This window comes from Podarcis liolepis (assembly GCF_965112155.1).
Source record: "Podarcis liolepis genome assembly, chromosome: 16".
In the NCBI taxonomy this organism is placed as follows: Eukaryota; Metazoa; Chordata; class Lepidosauria; order Squamata; family Lacertidae; genus Podarcis; species Podarcis liolepis.
In genome coordinates this window covers 21,228,676-21,256,669 of record NC_139567.1, presented here as the reverse complement: position 1 = coordinate 21,256,669, position 27,994 = coordinate 21,228,676, and the positions used below count along the sequence as shown (strand labels likewise).

The window sequence follows — 27,994 nt, the reverse complement described above, 5'->3', positions numbered from 1 at the left end:
TCCTACCCAGAATTCCCCTACACCCCGTCTCCACCGGGCACATCCGTGGCGCAGTCGACCATCCCCACCGCTGTGATTGGGGGCGTGGTGGGCGGAGTCTCCTTGGTCGTGGTGCTGGCCGTGGTGGTTTTTGTCGTGCTCCGCCACCGGCGCCACACCTTCAAGGGCGACTACAGCACCAAGAAGCACGTCTACGGCAACGGCTACAGCAAAGCCGGCATCCCACAGCACCACCCACCCATGGCACAGAACCTCCAGTACCCCGACGACTCGGACGACGAGAAGAAGGCCGGCCCGCTGGGGGGGCACAGCTACGAGGACGAGGAGGAGGACGGCGCCGGAGGGGACCGCAAGCTGGGCGGGGGGCCCCCTGGCAAGTACGAAGACGACTCCAAGCGGCCTTACTTCACGGTGGACGAGGGCGAGGCCCGCTCGGAGGCCTACGACGAGAGGACACTCGGTTTCCAGTACGACCCCGAGCAGCTGGACATAGCCGATAACATGGTCTCTCAGAACGACGGGTCTTTTATTTCCAAAAAGGAGTGGTATGTTTAGCTCGCTCCGGCCAACCCCCCTTCTCTTGCCTCCTCGCACTCGCCACGCGCTGCCTCCGAGCCCCAGGGCCACACCAGCTGTCACGCACAGCCCCTGCGTGCCCTCTTCACGCACGAGCCCATGCGCGCACACACACAACACACATCGACCTGGGCAGGGCGCATAGTGTGACAGAGACGCTCTGTTTTTTTTTTTTTGTTTTTTTTTCTTTTCCTTTAATGAACTGCTGCTGGTTCAGAGGCAACCAGGACAAGGCGAGGCAGGAGGGGGCTGGTTGTTCGTTTTATCCATTTTTGCTTTTGTTGTTGGGGGGGAGAGGGGGGGTTTGGGAGAGGGGGGAACATTTCTCCTTCCCTGCCCCCCCCACTCCCTTAAGTCCTCCACCAGATCTTTGTTCCCTAAAGTGTTGTTTCTGTGGCTTTGGTGTTAAGATACCTTTCCTTTTAAATGACTACTGCCCACCCTTGTATAGTATACTGAACCCTCCTCCCCCCCCCAACAAAACCCTTCTGTTTGTAGTCTTAAGGTGTCTCTTTGTCAATATTTGGGTTTCCCCTCTTGATGCCCCCCTCCCCCTCAACACAAAAAAAACACTGGAACTTGTATGTTGTCTTAACGTTGTACGGGGGACGGGGGCCTAAATCACACACCAATGAATTTTTTGGACTGGGAGGGGGGCAGCAAAGACAGAAAGCACAAAAAGCTCAGATGGTCTGGGGCAAAGGCATCTCCACCCTCAGCTGAGCTTGTATATCTGTATCTGTATATTCGTTTGAGCTCCTGTTGCCGTTTCCCACAACGCACGTGTGGTGGGGAGGCGAAATCCACCAGCCTTGTGTGTGTGTGTGTTTTTAGGAAACATAACGAATGACTTGATCATCAAAAGAACAACCGTGAAAGTACAACAGGAAACTGCATGATATCCAGGAGGGCAAGTGTAGCAATTTTCCTCCTGTGTTCTCGCTTTGCTTTTTAACGATTATTGTTATTTTCAGTCAGAGGGATGGAGCATCCGAGGGCCGTAGCTCAATGGCAGAGCACTGCTTTGCATGCAGAAGGTCCCGAGTTCAGATCCCGATAACACCTCCCAAATAGACCCCTGCCTAAAATCCCGGAGAGCTGCTGCCAATCAGTGCAGACAGTACTGAACTAGATGGACAAACAGTGGTCTGGCTCAGTATAAGGCAAGCTTCCTATCTCCCTATGTTTCCCACAATGGGCATGCTTCGTGAGGCTTTTGGTACGTGTTCAGAAAACTATGTGTGTTATCAAAATTTGCTCCCGCCCCCACACATAGATAAACAAGGAAGGGGTACCACAGAGTCAAATTGGGCCCAACGTAGAGGTTGCCAATGGGCCATTCGGCTCCCGTGGCTCTCTCTGCTAACTCCTGCCAACCTCCTGCTCCAGGTTGGCTGTGCAGAGCGATTCCCTTCCCACATGCTCAGTGTTACTTGAAGGCTGCAGGGGACAGGCCACAACTCTGTGCTCAAAGGTGGGCTTGCATGCAGGAGGTCCTAGCTTCGATCCCCAATGGCATCTCCAGGTAGGGCTGGAAGAGAACCCTGCCTGAAATCCCAGAGACCCTCTGCCAGTCAGTGGAGACAGTACTGAGGAAGATGGACTCCATAGGGGATGCGGGTGGCGCTGTGGTCTAAACCACTGAGCCTCTTGGACTTGCCAGTCAGAAGGTCGGCGGTTCGAATCCCTGCAATGAGTGAGCTCCCTTTGCTCTGCCCCAGCTCCTGCCAACCTAGCAGATTGAAAGCACACCAGTGCAAGTAGATAAAAAGGTACCGCTGTGGCGGGAAAGAAAATGGTGTTTCCGTGCACTCTGGCTTCCGTCACAGTGTCCTGTTGCGCCAGAAGCAGTTTAGTCATGCTGGCCACATGACCCGGAAAGCTGCCTGTGGACAAACGCCGGCTCCCTCGGCCTGAAAGCAAGATGAGCGCCACAACCCCATAGTCGCCTTTGACTGGACTTAACCATCCAGGGGTCCTTTACCTTTTTTACCTTAGAGGGACTCCATATAAGGCAGCTTCCTGAGCCCTGGCTTAGTCAAAGAGCAACGTCCCACATTCCCAAGTGTTGCTCTATGAAGGAGGAAGAAATCTCCAAGGGCTGGATCAGGCAAGATGTTGCCTCCTCCACAGGATCAGTCCTTGCTTGACCATGCATTCACACCCATCATTGCTTGCAGGGAATGGAAGTGGGCGTGCCGATAGCGTTTCTTTAAATATTGGGGGCTTGGCAGGCAGCAGCCATTGCCACGAGGAGGAGGTTAACATTTTCAGCGGCTGCTCACTGTGTGCATAGCTTTCATTCCCATGGCTCATTGATCGCTGGAGGCTTCTCTCAGACTGAGCACAGGGGACTTCTGCCATGTGACATCTTTCAGGGTAACGTAGGGACGAAAGACCCCCTCCTTCTGTTGCATGTCTTGAGGGAAGGCAGAAGCAGGGCGTGTATACCGCAGGGGAAATGGATTCCAAAATTTTCTGCATCCGGGAGGCCGAAATTCCGCAACCTGAATAAACGACACATTTGTTTGCATTGATATGACTAGATGTGCATCATTTTCTCCTATGTTGAGAGTTGAGTTTTCAAATAATCTGGATGGTGGGAAGGGGCGTCATTTGTTTTTTTCAAGAAAGGGGTGAGGAACAGAGGAAAAACACAGAGGTGTTTTTACAGGCAGTCATGAGGTCTGGAAACTTGAGCCCCTCTCAGATGTCCCGTATCCATGGATACTGGATATGCATAGATCAAAGGTGGATCCTGGGCTTAGGCACCCCAACCTGTGCACATTCAGTGTCCACAGTGTTTTCTTTTAGTGAAATCTGATACATCCAAGATCCCAAATATCCCTCCAGATGGCTTCAAGACCATGGCCATGTGGAATGCACAGAGAGATCTGTACGTAAGCTGTTGGCTCCTTGTAAGAGAAAACGAGAAAGGTTTCGAACAAACAAAAAGCAAGTCCTGATCTAAATATTGCATCTGTGTCTTCAATAGCCACAGGGCACAGAGCAGTTTGTCAAAGGCTGTAGCAAAAACAGAGACAGCATCTGCTGCATTCCTCTTGGAGGGATCTACTCTGCAGGCTTCAGCAGTCATCCACTCTCCCCAGAGAGCCCTGGAAACTGTAGAGCATGTTCAACACAGTCAAAACTACAGTGCCCAGGATTCTTTGGGAGGAAGTTATGCTAGCTATGCTATGCTATATGTTTAAAGCAATACCATACCACTTTTAACAACCATGGCCTACCCCAAACAAAGAATCCTGGGAAGTGAAGTTTGTTAAGAATCCTGGGAATTGTCAGGCGGCCCCTGTTCTCCTCGCAGAACTACAATTCCCAGAGTTCTCCTGGAAGAGGGATCAGTTGTTAAACCCCTCTGAGAAGTGCAACTCTGTGGAGGGAATAGAGGTCTCTTAACAATGTTCAGCACCCTTCAATTATGTGCCACAGTTGTGGTATGATAATGCTTTAGATGCATAATGCAGATGGGACTTTATATATGCTGTTTTGATCCTGGACACATCTGATCTATAGACATATGATGGCCAATATCACAGACAAACCTATCCTCCATTTGAAAAGCCTCTCTCCAATTGCCCATGTAATGAGTCAATTTGGAGTCCAACGCCCAAGACAGATTTCCTGTATGTACATCTATGCACTTGTTCTTCTTAATCTGCCATGGAATGGGAAAGCAAAGCAACCACCAGCCTTCGTACCGTGCCTGCTGAAGCGAGCAGGACTCCAGGTTTGCGGCAGATACCGCTTCCATATAGACGTACGACAGCACCCAACTGGAGCTTCCAGGCCACGCTTGCGAGACGAAAGAGGCGGGTGTTAATTTGGCATGCAGGAGAATGCGCGGGTGCCGCGTCGCTGTTTGCGCAGCATCGATAATCTGTGTAGGAAATTCAGCATGTATTAAGCGGCCCTGAATTGGATGCAAGACCCCCGCGGGACCCTAATTAGCAAGGCTAAATGATTCACAGTTAATCCATAGCGTGAAATAAGATGCCTGTAAAAGCAAAAAAAAAAAAAACAGAACAAAAAATTATGGATCAAGGCTTTTGTCAGTGCCAGGCCTCTGATAACACTAGGAGCATCCGTTGCTGCAGCTGTAGGTATCTGGAGATTCATGTTGCCATCATCCCTGGCCAGTGCCTAAGCTTTCTTGAGATGACAGTGGGTCACCCAGTGACCTTTGGGGACTCATAGTTGGGAACAACTGCAGTATAGACCCATAGATGGATAGAAGCATCAGGTGGTTTTGTCAAGATACAGGATTTCTGCTTTTCTCCACCAGCACCCCACCAAGAACCAGGAACCACCAGTAATCCTAGGAAAGTTTGTGTCTCTTGAAATGCAAGCAGCTATTGAGCACGGGCTCTGTTTTCCTCGCTTTCCTTGAATTTTGTTTTAGGCAAAGGTGGAAAGTCCATATTTGAAGTATTCAGAAATCTTCTGAAACTGCTTTAGGCTACTTTTATCATTTCTGAGCATGTGTTGCTTGAACAGGACACAGACTGCAAACCTACTCAAATTTCTTTTCTTTTCCCCCAAAATTTGGTGGCAAGGTAAATTTAAAAATTAAAAGAAGCCGGAGGATGGGTTGGTTAGAAAGCTAACCTGCTTAATGCATAAGGGGATGCCCTGTTAACTCTTGATTCACCTCCATTACACCAAGTCCTGAAGAGAGCAGCTCATAGCGGCCTTGCCAGGAATCACCAAGACTAGAACCAGTGTTATTTTTCTTGAAAAAGAGGTGCCAGAACTCACCACGAATGCCTCACTTGTTCTCTTATAATGGCAATGGCACCCATCTGAGAGGTGCCAGAACTAAGTTCCAGTTGAAAAAAATTCTTACTAGAACCGTAGGCAGTTTTGGGTTCCACTGCTTTTTTTGGTGAGCCACCTGAGGCAGAAAGAGGGAGGAAGGAAGGAAGGAAAAGGCTGAGTTAGGGCTTGAGCATAAAAGGGGGGGGGAGAACTTTAACATGACAACCATCATGTTTTCTCTCCCAGAAGCCCCTTTAGAGTGAGGGCAAGAAGGATTGCCCACAATCTGGGTTCTGATCGATGCCCATGGTGATATAGCATAGTTCTGAAGCCAGTTCAGAATGAGGACAATGCTTCCTGTCTTCACTATTCACTCTTAACCAACTTATGAGAGTAAAACAGTGTTGCATCTACTGCAAAATAAGTGGCAGCAATGAAAGGAGAAGGACTGGGGCAGTTTGGGGAAATGTAAAACAAAAAACCAAACCATAAGTTCAGCTATAGTTTTCTTCTTCTAGGTATCAGCATATCTTCACCCCCACACCTAGTATATTGGCTGTGCGTGGCCCAACATCAGGGCCACATTCTGTCCTTGTTAATAAGGATCTCCGAGCACATTCTGAGCCCCCCAATTTTCCCATTTATTGCCTCCACCTCTCTTCTCAGTCCACTTTGCTGCCAGTTTGGAGATCAGCTTGTACTGAAACGTCTGGCGTGATGGAGAGGTCCCGCAGGCCCTATAGAGAAGCCCCTTAAGCTGCAGACTGGGAGTTCCTCGCTCCTATTGTACTTCTTAGAGTGTTACATCTTGTATCAGGCTCTCCAGCCGCTGAGCCAGACTGTAGGTGTTGAGGTGGCCATTTTGTATGCTAGTGGGGTGCATAGCACAAGCCGCGTTACAGAAGGAAGACACAGTAGTTTCTGTTTGGTTCAGAGACTTGGAGGTTGCACAGTAAAGCGATTGTGAGGAATCCTTTGGCCCTCCATATGTTGCTGGACTAAAAGTCCCATCAGTCCCATCCATTGTCCATGCTTACTGGGGCTGATGAGAGTTGTGGTTCAGCAACATCTGGAAAGCACCAAGTTGGCAGAGACTACTAGAGACCCAACATCCTGTTCCCAACTGCTGCTTTTGTGCCATATGCAATTTCAGGCAGCAGCTGGCTGCTGTGGGGTGGTAGGAAAACAGTGCTTCTGGGCACAAACTTATCTCTGTCACCCCCATTCCTGGGCACCCAGCAAAAAAGGTGGGAGGAAGAAATCTGTGTTATCGGCCAAATTAAATCCGTTTGAAATAGAACATGGCAGGTGTTTTTCTGATGGGATTTATGTCTGGGATTACCCATCTCAATTTACCGTAGCGATTTGATTTCCCTTATTTAATTATGGGACCGATTTTCTTTCCTCACCTCCCTTTGAATCATTTTTATTCAGCCCATTTAAGAGAGAGAGAGAAAGGGAAGGTTTCCTGTAAGGGGGGGGGAGGCACAAACGTTGGGGTGGTCTTGATTGCAAAGCAAGATGCATACTGGGGGAGAAGAAGCCATTTAGATTTTTAAGGGGGTGGTGATGCCGGAAAGCCGTTCGTTGTTTGGGTAGAATCGCCAGGAGATTTGGCCAAAGGGGTTTTTTCAAATCCTTAAAATGAAGGCAAATGATTGATTGAGACAAAATATTGGATGCCAGGACATGTGAGTGGGCAGTTGAGGTATGCTTAGGCTCCCTGAGAATTCTGTCAGGGAAATAGTTGGGAATCTACAGCCACATTCACGTCATACATTTGAAGCACTCCAAAACAGCCATGGCTGCCCCCACCCAAATTCTGGGAGCTGTAGTTTGTTAAGGGTGCAGAGAGTTGTAGCGAGACTCCTATTCCCCTTCCAGAGCTACAGTCTCACTTTAACAATCAATCCCTCTTTGTGGGGATTTCGGGGAACTGCAGCAGGTATCAGAATCCCCTAACAACTCACAGAGCCCATAATAAACTACAGCTTCCAGGCGCCATGACTGTTTAAGGTGGAATCCTGGAGCTTTGGTTTGACAGTGGCCTAAATCCAAGTATAGTGGCCAGCTTGGCCCAGAGACTGTGGGAGCCCAGGGCCGGGGGTGCCATGTGCCTGACCCTGGCACCGAAATTTGTGGGTGCTGGGTTCCTTCATGGGGAATTTTGAGGGTGCTTGGGCACCCAGGACCCCAGAGAGTTGGCACCTATGGTGGCCACACTCAGAGTGACCAGCCTTTTGGGTGGTGGGGCGAGCCACTCGATCCAAATACAAAACCTTTCCAGCTCAGGTGATCCCTGAGATCAGTGTCTTTACCTGAAGTGGAGAACAGGCGAACATATCACTGGTTGACCTTACAAAGACAAAGGGCTAGGATCCTGGTATTTATTCAAACTCGGGCTAGCCAATCCTGATGCCTCATACCACTTGCCAGTCACAGGGAACCATGCTGCACAGCCTGATCCCAATGAAGTTCCATAAACCAGGCCCCAGTTTAAACCCTGGTCGTCCGTGTCACTACTGGAACCCAAGGGCGTTCCTGACTCTGGAACGATTAACCAAAAGTACAAGGGTGTGATTTTTTTGTGTTAACGTGGTGCTAAATGGGGAGGGTGGGGGTATTCTGTTTTGCTAGAACATTCCGTGGGTCCTTCTTCTCTTGAAAGCGAATGTATATGTAATGGCTCTCTAGGGTAAGATACTCAAACCGGTGTAAATAGATAACCATGGGGATTAATTGCACACCAGATGAAAACTTGGATGATTATTTTATTTTCCATTAAAAAAAGAAAAGAAAAATCTCCAAAGTGTTTTCATCCACTCGTGACTGTATCCACACCCTTTTCGTCCCCTCTCCTCCCACCCCACCTGCTGCTGTAATGATCATTGTGACATAAGATAAATAAATAAAAACAGCATTCGGAAAAAAAAATCTACTTTTTTGGTAATCTGTGTTGTAAGTGCTTTTGTAAAAAGAGAGAGAGAGAGAGAAAAGAATATTATGAATAATGTAATGGACTGAAATTGCTTTTATGATTATTATTTTTTGTTTCTTTTATTTTATTTCTTTTTATTTTGTTTCCCCATTCTTTGTAATAATAACTTTTGTCGTCGTTCCTTTTTTTGTTTGGGCTGAACTGGGGGATTTTTCATTTTGGGGGAAGCAATCTTTTACTTGTATAAAATTTTTAAAAAAGAGAGAACTAGTGGTTCAACTGTGGAAAGAAATGTACTTTTTTATAAATAAAGAATTTTAAAACAAGGAAGCTGGAGCGCCTGGATCTGTTTCTTCTTTGGAAGCTTGCAGCGGGTCTGGTTCTTTGCCTCCTCTGGACCACCAGCAAAACTGTATGTTGGATGGAGGGGGAACTGGCAGCAACATCAGCTACTCTCAGGCTCCCTGCGGCTTCTGTTAACCTGCTGTCGGTCTGCTTGTAGTAGCTGGATTACGGTGCATAGAAGCCATTTTGGAAGGAAGCTGCTTGGCAGGCAGACACTTCCTGCCCTTCTCCTTGTCCTCTGATTCTGCCTTTTCTTCAGGGGAGAAGTGCAAGGGGTTCCTCCTAAGCCTCTCCTTCCTCTTACAGCATTTCTCCATAGCTAAGTGGCAGAGCATCACCTTTCCCTGCAGAGGGTCCCAGGTTCACTACCTGGCATCTCCAGGTAGGTCTGGGAGAGATCCCTGCCTGAAACATGGAGAGCCACTGCCCATCAGTGTAGACAATAGAATTGGATGGACCAGTGGTGTGATTCAGTAGAAAGCAGCTTCCTTTACCTTAATGGCTGTAGCTCAGGGTTACAGCATCTGCTTTGCAGACAGAAACTTCTAGGCTCAGTCTCCAGTAAAGGCTGGGATTGTCCCACTTCAGATAACCCTGAAGAGCTGGTCAGTGTAAATGATACTGAGCTAGGAGCACCAGTAGTGTGACTCGGGAGTAAGGCAGCTTCCTAGGTTCCCAAGCCCATTCCCCACATGCCCTCCCAAGACATCCCCATCACCATGAAAGAAGCCTACCTCCAACCTTCTGTGTCTGCATGGCACTAGCATAGACACTGACTGTCTATGAGCTTCTTGACCCTTTCCTCCCTTCTCCACTGGGGCATGACCTGCTCCTGTGCCCAAATATACACACAAAAAGAGATAGCATTTCAATGCCCTGCTAGATCAGACCAAAGGGATGTCCAATCCGGGATCCTGTACTCACAGTAGCCAACCAGATGCCTATGAGAAGCTCACAGGTAGAGTCTAAATGCAACAGTGCTCTCCACCAGGTGTGATTCCAAGCAACTGGTATTCAAAGTCATGCTGTCTCTGAAAGTAGAAGCAAAGTATACCTATCATGACTAGAAGCTGTTCATGCTACTGGGTTTGTCTAAGCCCAAGTGGGGCAATAAGTCTGGTTTCACAGTTTCTACCAGTTGTCTGTTTCCGTTCATGGATGTAGCCATACTGTTGTTGAGGCTATAGACAGCCCACATTTGGGGGCTGCCCAATTGACCTGTGACTGCCTGCCTCATCTCTAACCATGGGGGCACCTCTCCACACAGTTGCTTGTGTGAATAACCATCTGGGGGGTGAAGCTTTTCTTTTTAAAATGCCACCTGACATGCCCTTGCAGTTCACGGGCCACAGTCTCCATCCCTTCTCTGCTTGTCCCTGGTCTGGGATGTACAAACTGACCTTCAGAACTCTTGGTAACTTATTAAAGTTGGAGACCGGGGGGGTGGGATTGCCTTCACTGAAGTACATCAGATGTTTTCCTTACCTGAATAGGACTATCCAGATTTCATGATTAGGTAAAGCTCAGTGACATCTTAGGAGTTTACAGAAATTCCACCACTCAAGGAATGTCATCCGTCATACAATTTCCCACCTTCATTTGAAATGGCAGAGTTACTTCACTTTTAAGGCAGGGAATTCTGATCGCCATCTTGAAATTTCATTTTCAGTAACCTGGGGTGGAGAACCTGTGGACCTCCAGTTAGTGTTGGACTCCCAACTCCCATTAGCCACCATGGCAAATGGTCAGGGCGGATGGGAGTTGTAGTCCAAAAATATCTGGAAAACCACTAGCTCATCACCCCTTGTGGTAACTGCTCTGTGTTCATCAGATTCCTGTGTGTCTGGCTTCTGAGCTCTCTGCCCAAGCAACCCCTGGGAAATGTGGTTCTGTGAGTGAAAGCTGAGATCTGGAGGAGCATCTTTTTCCTTTCCACTGGAGCTGGCTCAGAAAGGGCCAAAGAATGAAAAATCACCCCCACTATGATCTTCAACCAGGATGTGGCTGTCACTTTGGATCACAGGGATGTGTCACTAGGTCCCTGGCTGGCAGAAGAAGCCATGGTGTGTCCTTCCGAGTGCCAGCTGGGGACCTGTCATTTCAGGTTGCCTTTGGGGAAAGGGAAATAGATAGACAGTGGCAGCGGTGGAGGGGGACTGTCTGGATAGATGGATTTGGCCTCAAGGCTCCTTGTAGGATCTGTTCTAGAAGGGGAAGGTTATGGTCCTTCCTTTGGTCTGGTCTGGCAGCCATCTTGCTCTTCCATTGCCCTTCCTTATCAGAGCAGCATTTGGCCTATGCCCAAGGAGCTTCGGCTTCCAATACCATCTGTCAGGCTCAGAGCTCCAGCAGAGACTACCTTGCTGCTTAGCGGATCAGTGCTGTGTATGTGTTTGAGATGCCCTTGGGTTTGGGTTAGTTTGGTTTTCCCCCTCACAGCAAATTTCAGGACAAATTTGAAGACGTGTCAGCAGAATTTCACTAGAAGCCAAAGAAAAGTGTTACTAAAACGAGTGGAATTCTAACAGTGGCACTGCACATCCATTGCTGTCTATGGGAATGAACCCACAGAGAACACTGATGTGTATGTTTAGCTGAGCTGCATTGCGGACATCACCTTTTTGCCTTTCCTTGATACTTGGGGCCCTGTTGAGAGCTGAGCACTGATGGTTATGTTCTACCTCCACTGTCTGAGGGAGAATGCTTCTGGTCTAGCAGGCTGTTTTTATGTCCTTGTGAAATGCATTGCTCAAATCGCCTATGAGTTACTGCCAACTTTCAGGCTGTTCCTTGGTTAGATCAGCAAAGGAATCTGTAGGGAACCCAAAGAGTTTTGATAAGACGCTCTTTCTTTTCTTTTTTATAACAATATTTTATTCTTTTTTCCATATAGAAATAATTTGTTGCTCAACAGTTATATTCCAATTCAACAATTCCAATTTAACTTCCCGCTTACCCGGCATCGATGTTTATAACCCAAAATACAGACAATTGAGGTTTAAGGGTCTGTCTTATCTAATTCCATCCTAACATGTTTCTTAATATAGTCTCTTGTTTTCTTACACTTCAAACCCTGCTGTGGTCTTCACATATGGGGAGACAGCTTTTTAAATAGACTAGAAAGGGTTTCCAGGATTCTCAGTGCTCAGAAATGGAAGGAGGAGAGAACACCTCAAGAAATGAATGATAAGACACCCTTTCTTGATGCCCTCGGAAAGAAAGAATTACCACATACCAGGGATTGCGACTTCCAGATGTTGTTGGACTTCAGTTACTACCAGCCCAAATCAGCTGAGCCATTGGTCACAAATGATGGGAGTTGTAGTCATTATGTTGATTAATCCTGTCACAGATTACTAGTCCAGCTGTCCTATGGGCATCACAATCCTCAACTGTCCTGGAGACCCTGTTGGGAGTTGAGGGCTGGTGAAGAAACAGTCTTTGCATTGGCCAAAGTTGGTATGAGATGAGTGGAGAAGTTGTGGCCCTCCAGATGTGGCCGAACTCCAGCTGTCCTCAGCCCAAACCAGCATGGCCAAAGGTGAGGGAAGCAATAGTCCAACAGCACCATTTCCCTAGAACTACCGTTTCTCATGGCTTTTTTTCGAAAGGAATTTTGAGGTTCTTGCTCTGGAAAAGCACCTGAAGAATTTAGAGGAAAGTGAGTCTTGATAAGATGAATGAAAGATCTCGAGGCTTGGGGGGGTGGGGGAAGAGGCCCCACAAATCCCTAGTATGTATAAATCTAGATTCCTAACAGCTGGTTCAACACAGCTAGCCAAGCGCAGAAAAGAGAACAAAGGCACACAGATTGGGCACTGAACTGGAAACGGGAGGGAGGGAGGGAGAGCCTGGCTGCAACGTGGCAAATGGCACTGTAGCAACAACCCAGAGGGAATTTCTGCCTTTCTTTTCCCAGGCCTGTCCCTCTCACAGCTGAGCAATGAGGGGATAAAACCATAACACGGGGCTCTCTCTTGCTCTGTTGGAGCTGCAGGGAGCCTGGAGCGGGTGCACTCCCAGTTTGGGTTTCCTTGGAACAAACGAGGAACAGGTGTGAGTCCAAAATTCCCACAGAGAGAGCAGGGCGGGGAGGGGGGGAGAGTTTCTCAAATTGCCCTCGCAGCTTAGAAACAGCATTGGCAGAGCTCCTCACAGCACAGTTCAGCTTTAGGCATAGCTATAAGGTTGTATGCAACCACATTTCACTCTGAGTAATCCCACTGCAGTGAATGAATCGTAAGTTAGTCATGCTCACTGACCTCGATGGGCCTGCTCCTTGGATGCAACCCTATAAGGCTGCAGCCAACTAAAATCTATTCAGAGTAGGCCCATTGCAATGAAATTGATTTGTGAATTGAAATGTACAGAACCAAAAGTTGTATAGTGCAGGTGCTGGACTGGCCCGGTGGGTAGGAAAATCCAGGATTTAAGGGCTACCTTAGAGAAGGTCATCTCCCAGGTAACCACCACTCCAGACTTCTGAGGGAGGTGGAACAACTAAGAGGGACCCCTCTGCTGATCACAACAGCCAGGAGATTCTCAATAAAAGGAGACAGTCTCCCATATATTTGGGGCCTGTCAGAGATTTTTACAATCAAGTGGTGGTATACAAATGCTATTCAGTCAATCAATCAATCAATCAATCAATCAGGCAGGGGGTATCAGGATTGACTTAGCTTGAGAGCAGCAGACTAAGGCATGCAAGTCAGACTTCGTGGCACATACAGCTTTGTTCTCCATTTCCTCACCATCTCTGCCCAATCCCCATCATTAGCCGTCTGAGGCATCTACTCCACTCTATCCAACGTTAGGGCTGGCCCTGCATTCCCAGTCAGGCTACTCCACTCTATCCAACGTTAGGGCTGGCCCTGCATTCCCCCATTCCCAAAGGGGCCACTGTGCTTGCCAGTACCTCCTATGGCATCCACGAAAGGTCTGAGCAGAATCCGTCTCAGAAATCCACAGCACAATGAGATACCTTTTGCTCTTCCTGCTTAGTTCCTGTCCGCATCACCTCAGCCTCTCGTACACTGTACATGTTCCCTGAAACATGCCCATATTCCATTGCAAGGACTGGACACCCACCCTCCTTCCCTTTCTGAACAAAGGAAAGGAACAAAAATAAGCTTCTCTTTGAATGAGAGTGGCGGTCCTGATGGAGCTGCCTTTTCACCTCCACTGGAGGTGTGGAATCTAATGGGGGCCACGCCTGCCCCATATTTTGCCCCTTCTTCTGCTGTTTTTTAGATATGGCAGCCATTTTATGTTATGGCACATCCCCCACAGAGCAGCCATTTTGTGACTGGCACCTGCAACCCTTTTTCGAAATTCCAAATGGGCCCAGTGATCCAACATAATGGGCAGGCCCTGGGCTAGAGGCTGCTTTAACGGCTGCTCAGCATTCATCATGGCCTCTCGACTGCATCTCTCTTCCCCTGAATAATACATTGAAACAGTTGGAAAATCCGGACATTTCCTTCCCAGCAGATATTCAGGGCTATGTCTTTAAGCCAACATTATATTGAAAGGACTCCTTTTAAAGACCAGATCACTGTCTCCACCGATTTTTCTTATCCTAAAGTTAAAATACAGTGGTACCTCAGGTTACAGACGTTTCAGGTTACAGATGCTTCAGGTTACAGACTCTGCAAACCCAGAAGTAGTACCTCAGGTTAAGAACTTTGCTTCAGGATGAGAACAGAAATCATGCGGCAGCAGCAGGAGGCCCTATTAGCTAAAGTGGTATCTCAGGTTAAGAACAGTTTCAGGTTAAGAACGGACCTCCAGAACGAATTAAGTTCTTAACCCGAGGTACCACTGTACTATATAGCTGTTGTGTTAAGTATGGTACCCAACCTGAGAACCTTGTGCTTGAATTCATGTTCTATTTCCTTCCATCAAGCTTTCTTCTTTCAGTTACCACTGCCCTCAGGGGCAAGCACGCAGCTTGGCCAGTAGCCAGACAGTAACTGGCAAGGAGAGACGATGTCTGAGCTGAGAGCTATGTGTCTGTTTGTGGCCTTTCTTTTCTTTTCTTTTTTAGCAAAGGCCCTCAGAATCACCTGGGAAAAGGTGGCAGACCTACATTTTGGGTGCCCTGAAACTTGAAATGTCATGGTGGCCTCCTCACAACCAGCCACAAGGTCTGGGTAACCACTGTTATCTTCTTCCATTGGGTTGTTTACCACAAGAATTACATGTGTGCTACTAAATCTCAAACTTTGGGATTGTTGAAAGATATATGAAAAAATAAAACCAATCAATCAATCAATTTGAGTAGTGCAACTCAAATTGGGTTTACTGGACCCATTTTTTTTAAAAAAACCATGGGGACAAAAGATGCTCCTGGGACCCCTCTGGGATTAGAGTCCCTAAAGTTTAAACTTCACTAGTTTCATAGTAGACCCGCCCCTGCTTGTGAATGTAATTTAGTTTCTTAGAAGCTTTTTTCACTTTTACATTAAAAAATAACATGCAATAGGGTTCTGCCATCTTTCTTGTGTTTACCCTCACAATAACCCAGTCCATAGTCTTTCTCAGGAAAACCTGGGGTGGATATATGCACGGGGGGGGGGGGATGCTATAAATAAGTCATGAATTAAATTGTTTTACCCTATGTAAAAGACGCCTTCTTGGGAGAAAAGCGATGACAGCATCTTAAAAAGCAGAGACATCATGTTGCCAGCAAAGGTCCGTATAGTTAAAGCTATGGTTTTCCCAGTAGTGATGTATGGAAGTGAGAGCTGGACCATCAAGAAGGCTGATGCTTTTGAATTATGGTGCTGGAGGAGACTCTTGAGAGTCCCATGGACTGCAAGAAGATCAAACCTATCCATTCTGAAGGAAATCAGCCCTGAGTGCTCACTGGAAGGACAGATTGAGAAGCTGAGGCTCCAGTACTTTGGCCACCTCATGAGAAGAAAAGACTCTCTGGAAAAGACCCTGATGTTGGGAAAGATGGAGGGCACTACCACTGCCACTAGATGAGGACCTGAAGTGATATAATGAGCCTGCCTTTGCCAAGCCGACCCGCTCCAGGTGTAGTTGGACTCCAGGTCCCATCATCTACAGCCAACAGGACCAATCATCAGGAATGATGGGAGTTGTAGTCTAACAACATCTGGAGGCAACTAGGTTGGGGGACGGCCACCCTTTAGAATTAGCCAGAGCTCATATGAAGCACATGCATGAACTAAAACCAACTGAAACACACTGCATTAAATTGGGGACGTGATTTTGTTTTCTGCTTTTTAATTACTGCAGATCATACCATTAACCCCTAAGTCATAGCATACACACACAGTCTTGTTCATCATATAAGAAGTAGTTTTAATTGGCTTCCAGTGTTCAAGGGAGAGGTACTAGTTTTAAAATCACACTAGTTTTAAAATCTTGCTTAGAATTAAGGCAGAATCAAACAACGACAACAACTTATTTTCTTAAAATACATATGCACAGACTTTGAACACACACACACGGCTAACATTTTTATGTAGGACATAATCCCTTGTATCCCTGCTTAATTACTGAGGTCTTTGGGGAAGTCACCGCTGTTGCTGCCCCCATCGCTTGGGACATGACTTGTCTCTTCCTCCTTCCCAAGCTCAGCACTGGCAGCACTGGCAGGGGAAACAGGGACCTTCCAGGATCAAATCAGAAGCCAGGATGGCTTTCGTAATTCTAGGACAGTCCCTAGAAAATCGTGAGACTTGGAGGGTGTGTGTTAGGTATGAGAACTGAAAGCTGTGAAATGTTGGACCGGACCCAAGTCTGCTCAACACAGGACCATATTTCCAACTGATCACCTACGTTTAATGAAAATATTAGGGTTCTCCTTGCTTGGATAGGATTCAGGAGCAGAGTTAGAGGATGCCCTGGGGACCCCAGTCCCTGATCTTTTGTGCCAGACCTCTCACACCTCCTGCCTCTTCCCCTCTCTTTAAAATCAAAACAAAAACAAAGCTTTGCCCACAGGGTGACGGAGCCGGAACGGGAGGTAGGGCAAGAGTCCACCTTAATTTTCCCAGAGGCATCTATCATCTATCTATCATGTATCTATCTAAAATAATAATAATAATAATAATAATAATAATAATAATAATAATTTATTATTTATACCCCGCCCATCTGGCTGGGTTTCCCCTGCCACTCTGGGCAGCTTCCAAAAGAATATTAAAATACTATGATACATCAAACATTAAAAGCTTCCCTAAACAGGGCTGCCTTCAGATGTCTTCTAAAAGTCTGGTAGTTGTTGTTCTCTTTGACATCTGGTGGGAGGGCGTTCCACAGGGAGGGCGCCACTACCGAGAAGGCCCTCTGCCTGGTTCCCTGTAACTTGGCTTCCTGCAGTGAGGGAACCGCCAGAAGGCCCTCGGTGCTGGACCTCAGTGTCTGGGTAGAACGATCTATCTATCTATTTATCATCTATCTATCTATCTATCTATCTATCTATCTATCTATCTATCTATATCTATCATCTATCTATCATGTATCTATCTATCTATCTATCTATCTATCTATCTATCTATCATCTGTCTATCTATCATGTATCTATCTATCTATCTATCTATCTATCTATCTATCTATCTATCTATCATCTATCTATCTATCTATCTATCTATCTATCTATCTATCTATCTATCATCTATCATCTAAACATATGCACATTTACATCAAGGGTGCATGCCTTTAAGAACCTACAGAGTCCTTTAAGAGCCCAGAGATATCCTTGCCTGGATCTGTAAATCTATTCCTTTTCCATCTCACCCCAAAGATGTTTCTTGTGGTGGGTGGGCCAGTCAGTGTAGGGTTAATCCTTTTCTTTGCTTCTGGTCTGTGACAGAGCTGGCTGAGTGATCTGCTCCAGCTGCCCATCTTTTCTGTTTCCATTCCCCCCTTATCTCCACGTCCCTCTCCATCTCCCCTGACTGCTGCCAGCCTGTTTATCTGGCCATTTTGGGAAAGAAAATTGCCAACTTCACACCTGTCAGCCTGAACTGATCACCCGTCACAGAGAGACTCCAGCCGGTCCTGACCTCGCAGGCTTTGTGCTTTCTGCAGGGAAATTGCTGCAGCTCCCCGAGGAGCAGGAAACATGCGCCATTTCCCATTTATGCGGGTTGATGTGCATGACCGTTTGGACATGGCAGGACGTGGCTTCAATCAGCCTTAAGCTGGCGTTTCTGCATGTTAAAACCATTCGTCTCAGTGGTTCGCCACATGCTCCACTCATCAACTGGCTTACCATGAGCTGACCCATTTTTGCAAATTATTTTATTATTTAGCATTGCGCACTGACTAGCAACATGAATACACAATGATACAAATGGCTCCATTCACACCGCTAGCCTTGCTCAGGAGGCAAAGGCACAAGGAGGTGGTCTGTATGCTGGTCTCACCACCCAGATGTCCCTGTGTACTCCAACCCCCAACCTTCCCATGTTGAATGCGAAGGTCTGAATGGGGGTTTTGAAGCACACCTGGGTGGACATGCTTAGAAGCTTTCATGCATTCAGCCCCCCGCCCCCGATAATACAGTCGTGTAGAGATTTGATCTCCCATTATCGATATCGCTGTGTCTTACTGGAAAGGACGTGGTCTAAACCACAGAGCCCTTGGCTTGCTGATTGGGAAGTTGGCAGTTCGAATCCACATGACGGGGTGAGCTCCCATTGCTCTGTCCCAACTCCTGCCAACCTGGCAGTTCAAAAGCACACTAGTGCAAGTAGATAAATAGGTACTGCTGTGACGGGAAGATAAACAGCGTTTCCATGTGCTCTGGTTTCTGTCACGGTGTCTCGTTGCGCCAGAAGCGGCTTAGTCATGCTGCCCACATGACCCAGAAAGATGCCTGTGAACAAACGCTGGCTCCCTCAGCCTGAAAGCGAGATGAGCGCTGCAACCCCATAGTCGTCTTTGATTGGACTTAACCGTCCAGGGGTCCTTTACCTTTACCCTTACCAGAAAGGAGACAGGCAAGGCAGCAGTGAGGCTGGCTACAATTCTCAGAATGGTTTAACAATCAATCCCCCTTCCCAGGAACTCTGGGAATTGTAGTTCTGCGAAGGAAGGGGGCAGTCTCCTAACAACTCTCAGCACCCATAACAAACTACAGCTTCCAGAGTTCTGTGGTCAAAGCCAGGACTGTTTAAAGTGAAAACCATATATCAGTGCAGGAATATTATGTAGTAGCCATGATATAGCAGAACACAATGATCCAAAAGTTCTCTATTGGGATGTACCCACATTAAATGCCAGAGAAGAAGCTGGTGGTGGGAATATACGTCCCTTCCAGCTGTTTGCAGCTGGACAATGCAAAGAAAAGAGAAGATGCCAAGGACCATTCAGGGAATTTAATCTCCACAGCTGTCCAAGGGCTTGAGTCACTGCCAATGTGGGGAAGCCGAGATGGAATTCCTCAGACTAGCATTGCAACTGAGTTCTGAGAAAAGAAATGATAAAGACTGGCGTGTTTTAGCTTATTACAGAGGAGGGGCCTATAATTAAATAGACATTAGTTTGCTAAATGGTCACTTCCTGGGGTTGCACTGCCATCCGATTAAGTTCTATCTTTTTTCCATTTGCATTAAGTGATACATGTATAATTGTGTTATTAATATGCTGCAGCCGGGAAGCTTGCAGGGTTTCGTAATTGCCATTTAACTGGATAGTTCCAGTGTATTAGTGGGTTTTTATTTTTTTTTAATAGCACATGAGGAGTTCCCAATTGTCTTTGACCGATACATTTTTGGCAAGGGGGGTCTGTCTTTGAAAGTGTTACCTGAGCAGCAGAATAGACAGTGCTTCCCCATTTCTCCCCATTCCACATTGAAGCATCACTCGTGCAGAGGAAATGTTTGTTTGCTCTTAGGGCAGTGCTTTTTTTTCTTAAAAAAATGTTTAGGGGTACTCTCATTTTCCTACTCATACTGAAATACTGCCCCTCATTGAGGCCAAACTTAGATTCACAAAATGTTTAGGGGTATGCGTACACCTGCGTCCCCCCCAGAAAAAAAGCACTGGGTCTGGGTGCCTCTCCAGCTCCTGGGATTCCCCAACTGCTTTTTTGGCATCTTTCCTAGAGGATGGGGGTGGAGAGAGTAAAAGTCCTCTTTGCTCTCAGAGCCAGCCAAGGATATCGAAATCTAGACCACGAGGGAGCATAAATTCAGGGTCTCTAAACTCTGCCATTGCTGGAACCTGGACCTGTTTCCTGCCCTGCTGACCAGGCAAGGTCAAAGTTTTGAGTTATCTTAAGAGGACTTTCAACTTGAAATTGAAAATGGTGAAAGACAAATTTCCCTGCTCTAAGGAGAATTATGGGTAGGGATAGCAGCACTAACACTCATGTGAGAAAAACCTGGAAAAGGAAAACTGGCCATGAGTGGAGAGCCCCCTCTTTCTACCGGCCTAGTTTACTGCATCCAGACTGTTGCTCAGTGGCTGGGGCAACCCAGCCAGATGTATGGGCAGGGTATAAATAAAATTTTTGTTGTTGTTGTTGTTGTTGTTGTTGTTGTTATATCTGCTTTGCACACAGAAGCTCTCAAGTTCAGCCCACAGATTCTCCAGGTGGCATACATCGCAAGTGTCCTAGAAAAATCGGGACATCCCATTTTTTCCTTGCTAGAGAACAGCAGCCATTTTGGCCACTGAGACCTCGCATTATTTTGCACCATGACTTCTCCCTGGGGGGGGGGTGCTTTTTTCAGGGCGAGATCACAGCACAAAATTGCACCAGATCACAGTGGCCAAAATGGCTGCCAATCTGTTGCAAGGGGGGCGGGGGAAGAGAGAAGAACATGTCTGGGAAGATGGCGCCCTGGTTTTTGCTTTCAGGGCGTTGGAGGGTATGAGATTAGGGTAGGGAAAGCCCCTGTCTGAAACCCCAGAAAGCTACTGTCGGTCAGTGTGGGTAATATAAGGCCTCTTCCATTGTTCCTCTGACAGTCAGAAATTTTTTGGGGGGGACTTTTCTTGACAGAGCGATGAGGCCATGAGGAAAAGGTCACTTGGTTAATTTCTGTATGGCAGGCAGCTGTTAAAAAAGGAGGTGCAGAGCCAGAAAAAAATGGCAACCTTAGCAACAAGGTGTAGACTGCATCAGCTGTTCACGATATGTCCTTGGACACATGGCTTGCCAGACAGATGTCAAAGAAGCCCCTATGGGCAGACAAGAAGAGCCTCTCCTTTAACCCCTTTACCAAACATAGCTGGACTAAGCGTTTTACACCCAATTTAAGAGCGGATGAAGCAATTGGAGCTGTTTCACCAAGCCTGATTTCATTCCCCCCCCCCCCTCGCTAGTACTCCAGATTAAATTTCTTCCAGGAGTGAGTGAGTTAATCCTCCACTCCCGCTGTGATTTCTCAGCACCAAAATCCACTTTCTATTTTTCCTGCTTCTGCTTCTGCCTGCTACCTGGAATGCACTCAAAGAGAAATTGCAGCAAAGGGTCGCAGGGGGTCAAGCTGCATTCCACCAGAGATTATTTCCCCCCATATCCAGTGACTGTTTAATGGCTGATGGCTCCTCTGCCTCACCTGCAGGAGAAGGGAGGTGAAAGGGAGCCTGCTGTGATCAAAGATACCTTAGCACACTGATGGGCATTTGTGCGGCAGGGTCACAATCTCGATCTGGAATTCCAGTCCGTATTTTATGGACCACCAACCCGGCAGAGGTGTTTTAAAAAAGGGGGGTGTCTGAAAGTGAAATTGATGTGTGTCTCTATCTCTCAGCCTTCATTCCCCATACATTAAATGGGGATAATATGCGCACTGCTTGCTTGGTTGCAGTGAGGGTGGTGCAGGGCAGAGGTGCACATTACAACATCATCTGTACATTCATACACACATGAATTTTAAACAAACTTTTGAGTTTTAGTGCTTTTTTTCCTTGGAGCGCATGGTTTCAGTTCTACATTCATTTTGTAGTGATGCAGTTTGTGTAGAGATATTAGCTGTTACATGTGCTTTTTTACTATTATTGATTATTGGTTATATTGTAAACCGCCCTGTGATCTTTGGATGAAGGGCAGTATATAAATCTAACAATTTATTATTAAACAAACAAACAATTGCAAACTGCCCAGAGGACATGTTCGATTGGTTGGCATATAAATGCCCCTAATCAACAATGAAATAAATCCTTTACCCTTAGTAACTGGGGGCAAGTGCTGGGTGCCTGCAGTGGCGTAGCGTGGGGGGTGCAAGGGGGGCCAGCCGCACCGGGCGCAACATCTGAGGGGGCGCGCTCGCTGCCTCCGGAGTCTCCGAAGAGCCTCGGGCGCAGGCTGTAGCACCAGGGCCGCGGCCAAGAAGCCGAAGCTGAAGAGCCCGCTGAGCGCCGCGCCCAGGCAGAGCGCGCCGGCAGGCACCACCTCCAGGGCCCGGCGGCAGCCGCAGCACCTCGCCACCATTCCGCCGCCAGACTTGCTCGCACAGGCACGGGCGCCCGCCGCCGACGCTGCTGCCTCTGGCGGCGGACACGTGGAGAGAAACAGCGGCAGCCGAGCGGGAGATTCTCCCTTTCTCACTGCAACGCTCCGGGGAGGGGGCGAGGGAGAGAGTCAGGCGCGCGCCCCCCAAGCCGCATCTTCGCGGGAGTTGGGGGGCGAAGCCGCCGGGTATTTGCGCCCCAAATTGGGGCGACCGCAAAAAGCCACCCTGCCAGCAGCAAGCTTCAAGGTCAAAGGCTCCCTTCAAGGAAGCTGCGATCCTCTTTCCAATTAAGTCCCCCCCCCCCACCCCAGCTCAGTTCAGTGGGAGGTGGATTTCCCGGGTCTCTTGTCTCATCATCCCGCCATTCTGAGAGCAGGGAGGGCGCCTCTCAGGAGACTTTCCCCCGCATTTGCTTTCCCGCTCAGGAAAGCGCGCGTGGCCCCGGCTGGATCTGCAACTCTTCTGGTGAGCGAGGTTTAAACCAGAGGCAGACGCTCCTTCTTGGACGGATGCCTGGAAGAAAAAGACCCCGCGGTCTCTTCCTTTCCTTCCCCTGCAGAGACCAGCCACGTCCCTCAGCCGAGGCCGCCTTGCTTCTCAAAAGAGCCGGTCTACTACAGTTCGTGGCTGCATGGGAGAGCACTGCTTTCCTTGCAAAAGGCCCCCAGGTTGAGTCGCCGGCACCTCCAGCTATGAGAGGATGGGAGCAATGGCGTAGCGTGGGGGGTGCAGGGGGGGGTCGGCCGCACCTGGCGCAACATCTGGGGGTTAGGGGGCGCAAATCCATGGGTTAGGGGGCGCAAATTACTTGCCTTGCCCCGGGTGCTGACAACCCACGCTACGCCACTGGGTGCCTGTAAGCCAGGGGTAGCCAAATTTTCTCTTGCTGACAGGGATGGGGGGAAAGGGTTCTGGGGTGGCTGAGCTGCTAGGAGAGAGACCCAGGGGTGTCAACTTGAATAAAATATGGGGGGCAGGTATAATAGATCACATGATATGGTACACACACACACCATTTAATGGCAATGCTCATCAACTTTGGGACGGGCAGTCCCCTCAAATATTTTATTGGGACCTCAGCCCCTAGGACAGGCATAGCCAAACTCTGGCCCGCCAGATGTTTGGAACTACAATTCCCATCATCCCTAGCTAACAAAACCAGTGGTCAGGGATGATGGGAATTGTAGTCCCAACCATCTGGAGGGCCAGAGTTTGCCTATGCCTACCCTAGGAGTTGGCTCCTATGGAGTCTCCCTTGGGCCATTCCGCCAATTATTGGGGTGGACAGGGAGGAACCTACATTTGACTTCATCTGTGAACCCAGCGCTGACCTCATCTCTCTCCCATCTTTCATATTCGTCTCCAGAATCCACCTCTCCTGCATGATCTTTGGCTTACTCCCCAAATCGTCAGTCCCAACAGTAACCAAGCTTTAAGTCAGTGGTGGGAACCTCAGGTCAGGAGCCAAAGGTGGGCCTTCAAGTTGCATCCTCTGATCCTCGGGACTCTTCCCAACTGCACTCCCTCTCCCCAGGCCACAGCCCTGGCTAGCCCTGCATCATGCCCTCCTCATGGTGGACGTGGGTTGGAGTGGAACGTGCACTTGCATACTAATGATGCCTTTTGCTTTTCTGGATGGAGAACAGAGAAAGGGTATCTGAGTGTGCCTTAAAAGTAAAGGTAAAGGGATCCCTGACCTTTAGGTCCAGTCGTGGCCGACTCTGGGGTTGCGGCGCTCGTCTCACTTTATTGGCCGAGGGAGCCGGCGTACAGCTTCCAGGTCATGTGGCCAGCATGGCTAAGCCGCTTCCGGTGAACCAAAGCAGCGCACGGAAACGCCGTTTACCTTCCTGCCGGAGCGGTACCTATTTATCTACTTGCAGTTTGACGTGCTTTTGAACTGCTAGGTTGGCAGGAGCAGAGACCGAGCAACGGGAGCTCACCCTGTTGTGGGGATTCAAACCACCAACCTCCTGATTGGAAAGTCCTAGGCTCAGTGGTTTAACCCACAGCACCACCCATGTCCCGCCTTAAATGTAGCCTCCTGTAAAAGGGGGAGGAAATGGCACCTATTGTTTTGCCCACTTTTGCTACTGGTCCCACCAACCATGGGCAGGTGGCCCCTGGAAGGTTGCCCAGGAGAGTATGTGGCCCTTGGGTTGAAAATTGCTCCCCACTCTTGATTTAGATACATGTGAGATCATGTACCCACCTTTTCTCTCTCTCTCTCTCTCTCTCTCTCTCTCTCTCTCTCTCTCTTTCTGTCTCACCACTGTCTGTTTTATATTGTAAGCACCCTGAGGGAGGTAGGGAAGCCTTATCCATGTCACCTGGGTGTAACTCTGCAGGGCTCTATATAAATCAGTGGTGCAATGTGCATAGGCAAACAGGAACGCAATACTATTTCCAAGTAAGCATGTTTAGGACCTTGCTTTTGTTTGACCCTCTCGCAATTGTGTTTTTGCAAATAGTAATAGCATTTTATTTTATTTATTTTTTAAAGAAAAGCTCATTTTCTTCCTTTGAAACTGGCCGCCTTCAGTTCCTCCGTATCTTTCGTCTTCAATGTTAAGAACTCTTTCTCATTCACCCCCTGGGTACCCGGCACTTGAATAACTCTGTCTGTCTTCTACCGCACCAGGAATGATGCTTCCATTGCTGTTTTATTGGACAGGACAGTAAATCTGATCCAGATCTCTGTCGCTGCAAATGGAAACATCAACCCTGCAGCAGCCTTTCTACAGGAGAATTTAATAGCTAGCAGGCTACGGCAGAAGCGGGGGCGGGGGGGACAGAGAAGGGGAGAGAATGCTCCACCCTGACATGACAACTCATCCATTCTGATGGCTTCTGTGCAATGACTGCGTGATCTGTTAAAGTCTCTGCAAGCTACTGGGTTAAATAAGCCACAGATTATATTCCACGGTGATTGCTGAGGACAGATACATGGAACTGTGCGTGTGTGTTGCAGGGTGGGGGGTGGGGTGTCATGTTCCAGGAACTCACAAACAGCACATAAGAAGGAGAAAGGCTAACACATCTGCAGCTTCTAAGTTTGAAAACACAAATCCACTAAGTGGGGTGGAGAGGGATGTGACCGAGGTTTATAAGACAGTGTGTGGCATGGAGAAAAAAGACAGAGAGAAGAGGCTGTTGTTTTCACCCTCTCCTTTTCTTCTAACACTCCAAACTTGGGATCATTTGATGACAGCGACAGAGCTACTGTTAGGCTTGGTGAGGCAGCTGCCTCGGGTGGCAGATGTTGGAAGGCAGGGAATCGCAGGGAGGTCCTGGGGATGGGGCCTAGGCTCAGTGCCAGGGCATCTCAAGGTAGGAATGGGAGAGAACCCTGCCTAAAACCCTGGAGAGCTGCTGCCAGCCAGTGTATTATTACAGTCATACCTTGGGATAAATGTGCTTCAGGTTGAGCATTTTCAGGTTATCTCTGTGGTGACGGAGCACGTTACTTCCAGGTTTTGCCGCTCGCACATGCGCGGATGCTCAAAATAACATCACGCACATGCGCAGAAGCAGTGAAACGTGACACGCGCAGACGCGCAGTCGTGTGTTACGTTCTACTCAGGATGCGAACAGGGCTCCGGAATGGATCCCATTCGCATCCAGAGGTACCACTGTATATTTTATTTATTTATTCATTCATTCATTCATTCATTCATTCATTCATTCTTAGCTAGATACACCAACAATCTGACTCCGTATAATGTCCCTATGTTGATCTTGACTTATAAGGCCCTAAACAGCTGAGAAGCACACCATCTGAGAGACCTTCATCTCCCATACCAAATCACCCAGATTATTGCAATCTGATGGGGAGGCTCTGTTGACTGTACCATGGAGGTGCAGAGCAGGGTCTTTTCGGTAATGGCTCCTAACCCGTGGAATAATCCTCCAGAAGAAATCAGGCTGCTGCCTTTCAGAAACAATTAGGGATGTTGCAGGGTTGGACTTCAAACTGAAAGGAGAGGAGGATTTTTTTTTAATAACATGACAAAGGATGTGAGAGAGTTTGGCACTTTGGAGTTAGATTCACAGACCTGGAGGGGACCATGAATGACATCTAGTCCAACTTGCTGCTTCATGGAGAAAATCCTGAGCTACAGCATCCTCTGGAAATGGCTGCCCAAGCTTTGACTGGCAGAGCCTCCAATGAGAGAGAGCTCCATCAACCTTCTAGGTAGTTGGTTCCACTGTCTGGATCTCTTATTCTTAAGAAAGGTCTCCTAATGTTGACATGCAATCTGCTGTCCTGTAACTGAAGATATATTCCAGGCTTCTGGGTCAGCCAAGAGCTACAGTATGCCCACTTTTATACCTCAGTATTTAAAGAATCCTATCACATACTCAGTCTTCCCCCAAGCTAAATATATTCCCGGTGCCCTCAACCTATAAACAGCATTTCCGTGCTGTCTGGCACGCATCACAGTGTCTCGTTGCTCCAGAAGCAGTTTAGTCATGATGGCCACATGACCCAGAAAGCTGCCTGTGGACAAATGCCGGCTTCCTCGGCCTGAAAGCGAGGTGAGCGCCACAACCCCACAGCCACCTTTGACTGGACTTCACTATCCAGGAGTCCTTTACCCCCTTTATCTTTACTCAGAGGACTTGTGTTCCACACCTTTGGCCATCTCTGTTATTCTCCTCTGAAGCGACTCCAGTTTGGCTAAATAGATTGTTAAGCAGCAGTTGGGGGGGGGGGTTGACAGGAACTGTGAAAGGATGTGGATGGATGGTTTCTGTTTTGGTTTTTGCTGCTGCTTTAGGGCTATGGTTTTGACTTCCTGTGTCCCTGTGGGCTTACCTGTATATTTGGAAATATGCATGCGCTTCAAAAACAAAAAACCCAAGCATGCTAAGGGTGACACCCACCCATCTCCCCTCACCCCCTGGTTTGAACATTGAACCCAGGGAGGTAAAAGAGCCATTTGCACAGCTCTACCTCTCTTTCAAATCGGAACCAGTGAAGGCGGTGAAGGTCCTGTGTGAGTGCCTGGAGGCGGTTGGAGGATGGATGGCGGCTAACAGATTGAGGTTGAATCCTGACAAGACAGAAGTACTGTTTTGGGGGGACAGGAGGCGGGCGGGTGTGGAGGACTCCCTGGTCCTGAATGGGGTAACCATGCCCCTGAAGGACCAGGTGCGCAGCCTGGGAGTCATTCTGGACTCACAGCTGTCCATGGAGGTGCAGGTCAATTCTGTGTCCAGGGCAGCTGTTTATCAGCTCCATCTGCTACGCAGGCTGAGACCCTACCTGCCCGCGGACTGTCTCACCAGAGTGGTGCATGTTCTAGTTATCTCTCGCTTGGACTACTGCAATGCGCTCTATGTGGGGCTACCTTTGAAGGTGACCCGGAAACTACAACTAATCCAGAATGCGGCAGCTAGACTGGTGACTGGGAGTGGCCGCCGAGACCATATAACACTGGTCTTGAAAGACCTACATTGGCTCCCAGTCCGTTTCCGAGCACAATTCAAAGTGTTGGTGCTGACCTTTAAAGCCCTAAACGCCCTTTTTGGTAGTGGCACCCACCCTATGGAATGCCCTCCCACCAGATGTCAAAGAGAAAAATAACTACCAAACCTTTAGAAGACATCTGAAGGCAGCCCTGTTTAGGGCAGCTTTTGGGCGGGGTATAAATAATAAATTGTTGTTGTTGTTGTTGTTTATGGGATGGGGAACCCACCACCCTCAAGACATTGTTGGACTCCAGCTCCCATCAGCTCCAACCAGCATGGCCAGTGGTGAGGCATGATCATTTAGATCCTTGACATTTCCAGTTAGGAAGGGTTTGGGAAACAGACTTGCCTGTCAGAGTAGACAATCTTAGGAAAAAGAGACAAAAAAGGCTGACCTGCTCTAACAGGGTTGTGGAATCTGTGCTCCCCTAGATGTTGT

At 48.1% G+C, this 27,994-nt stretch overlaps 1 protein-coding gene across 6 annotated transcripts in view; it reads left to right on the top strand.

The window, feature by feature from the left end:
• NECTIN1 (nectin cell adhesion molecule 1) overlaps positions 1-27,994 on the top strand; it is a 193,614-nt gene that overhangs the window by 129,954 nt on the left and 35,666 nt on the right. For 2 of the 6 annotated variants that reach the window (XM_083481068.1, XM_083481072.1), the window contains one exon: positions 11-3,109. The exons of the other annotated variants lie outside the window; for them this stretch is intronic. In XM_083481068.1, coding sequence (XP_083337194.1) covers positions 11-555 — 545 coding nt within the window. In that variant the 3' untranslated portion in view covers positions 556-3,109. Of the gene's footprint in view, positions 1-10; positions 3,110-27,994 lie in introns of those variants that run through there. 6 annotated transcript variants of the gene reach the window in all.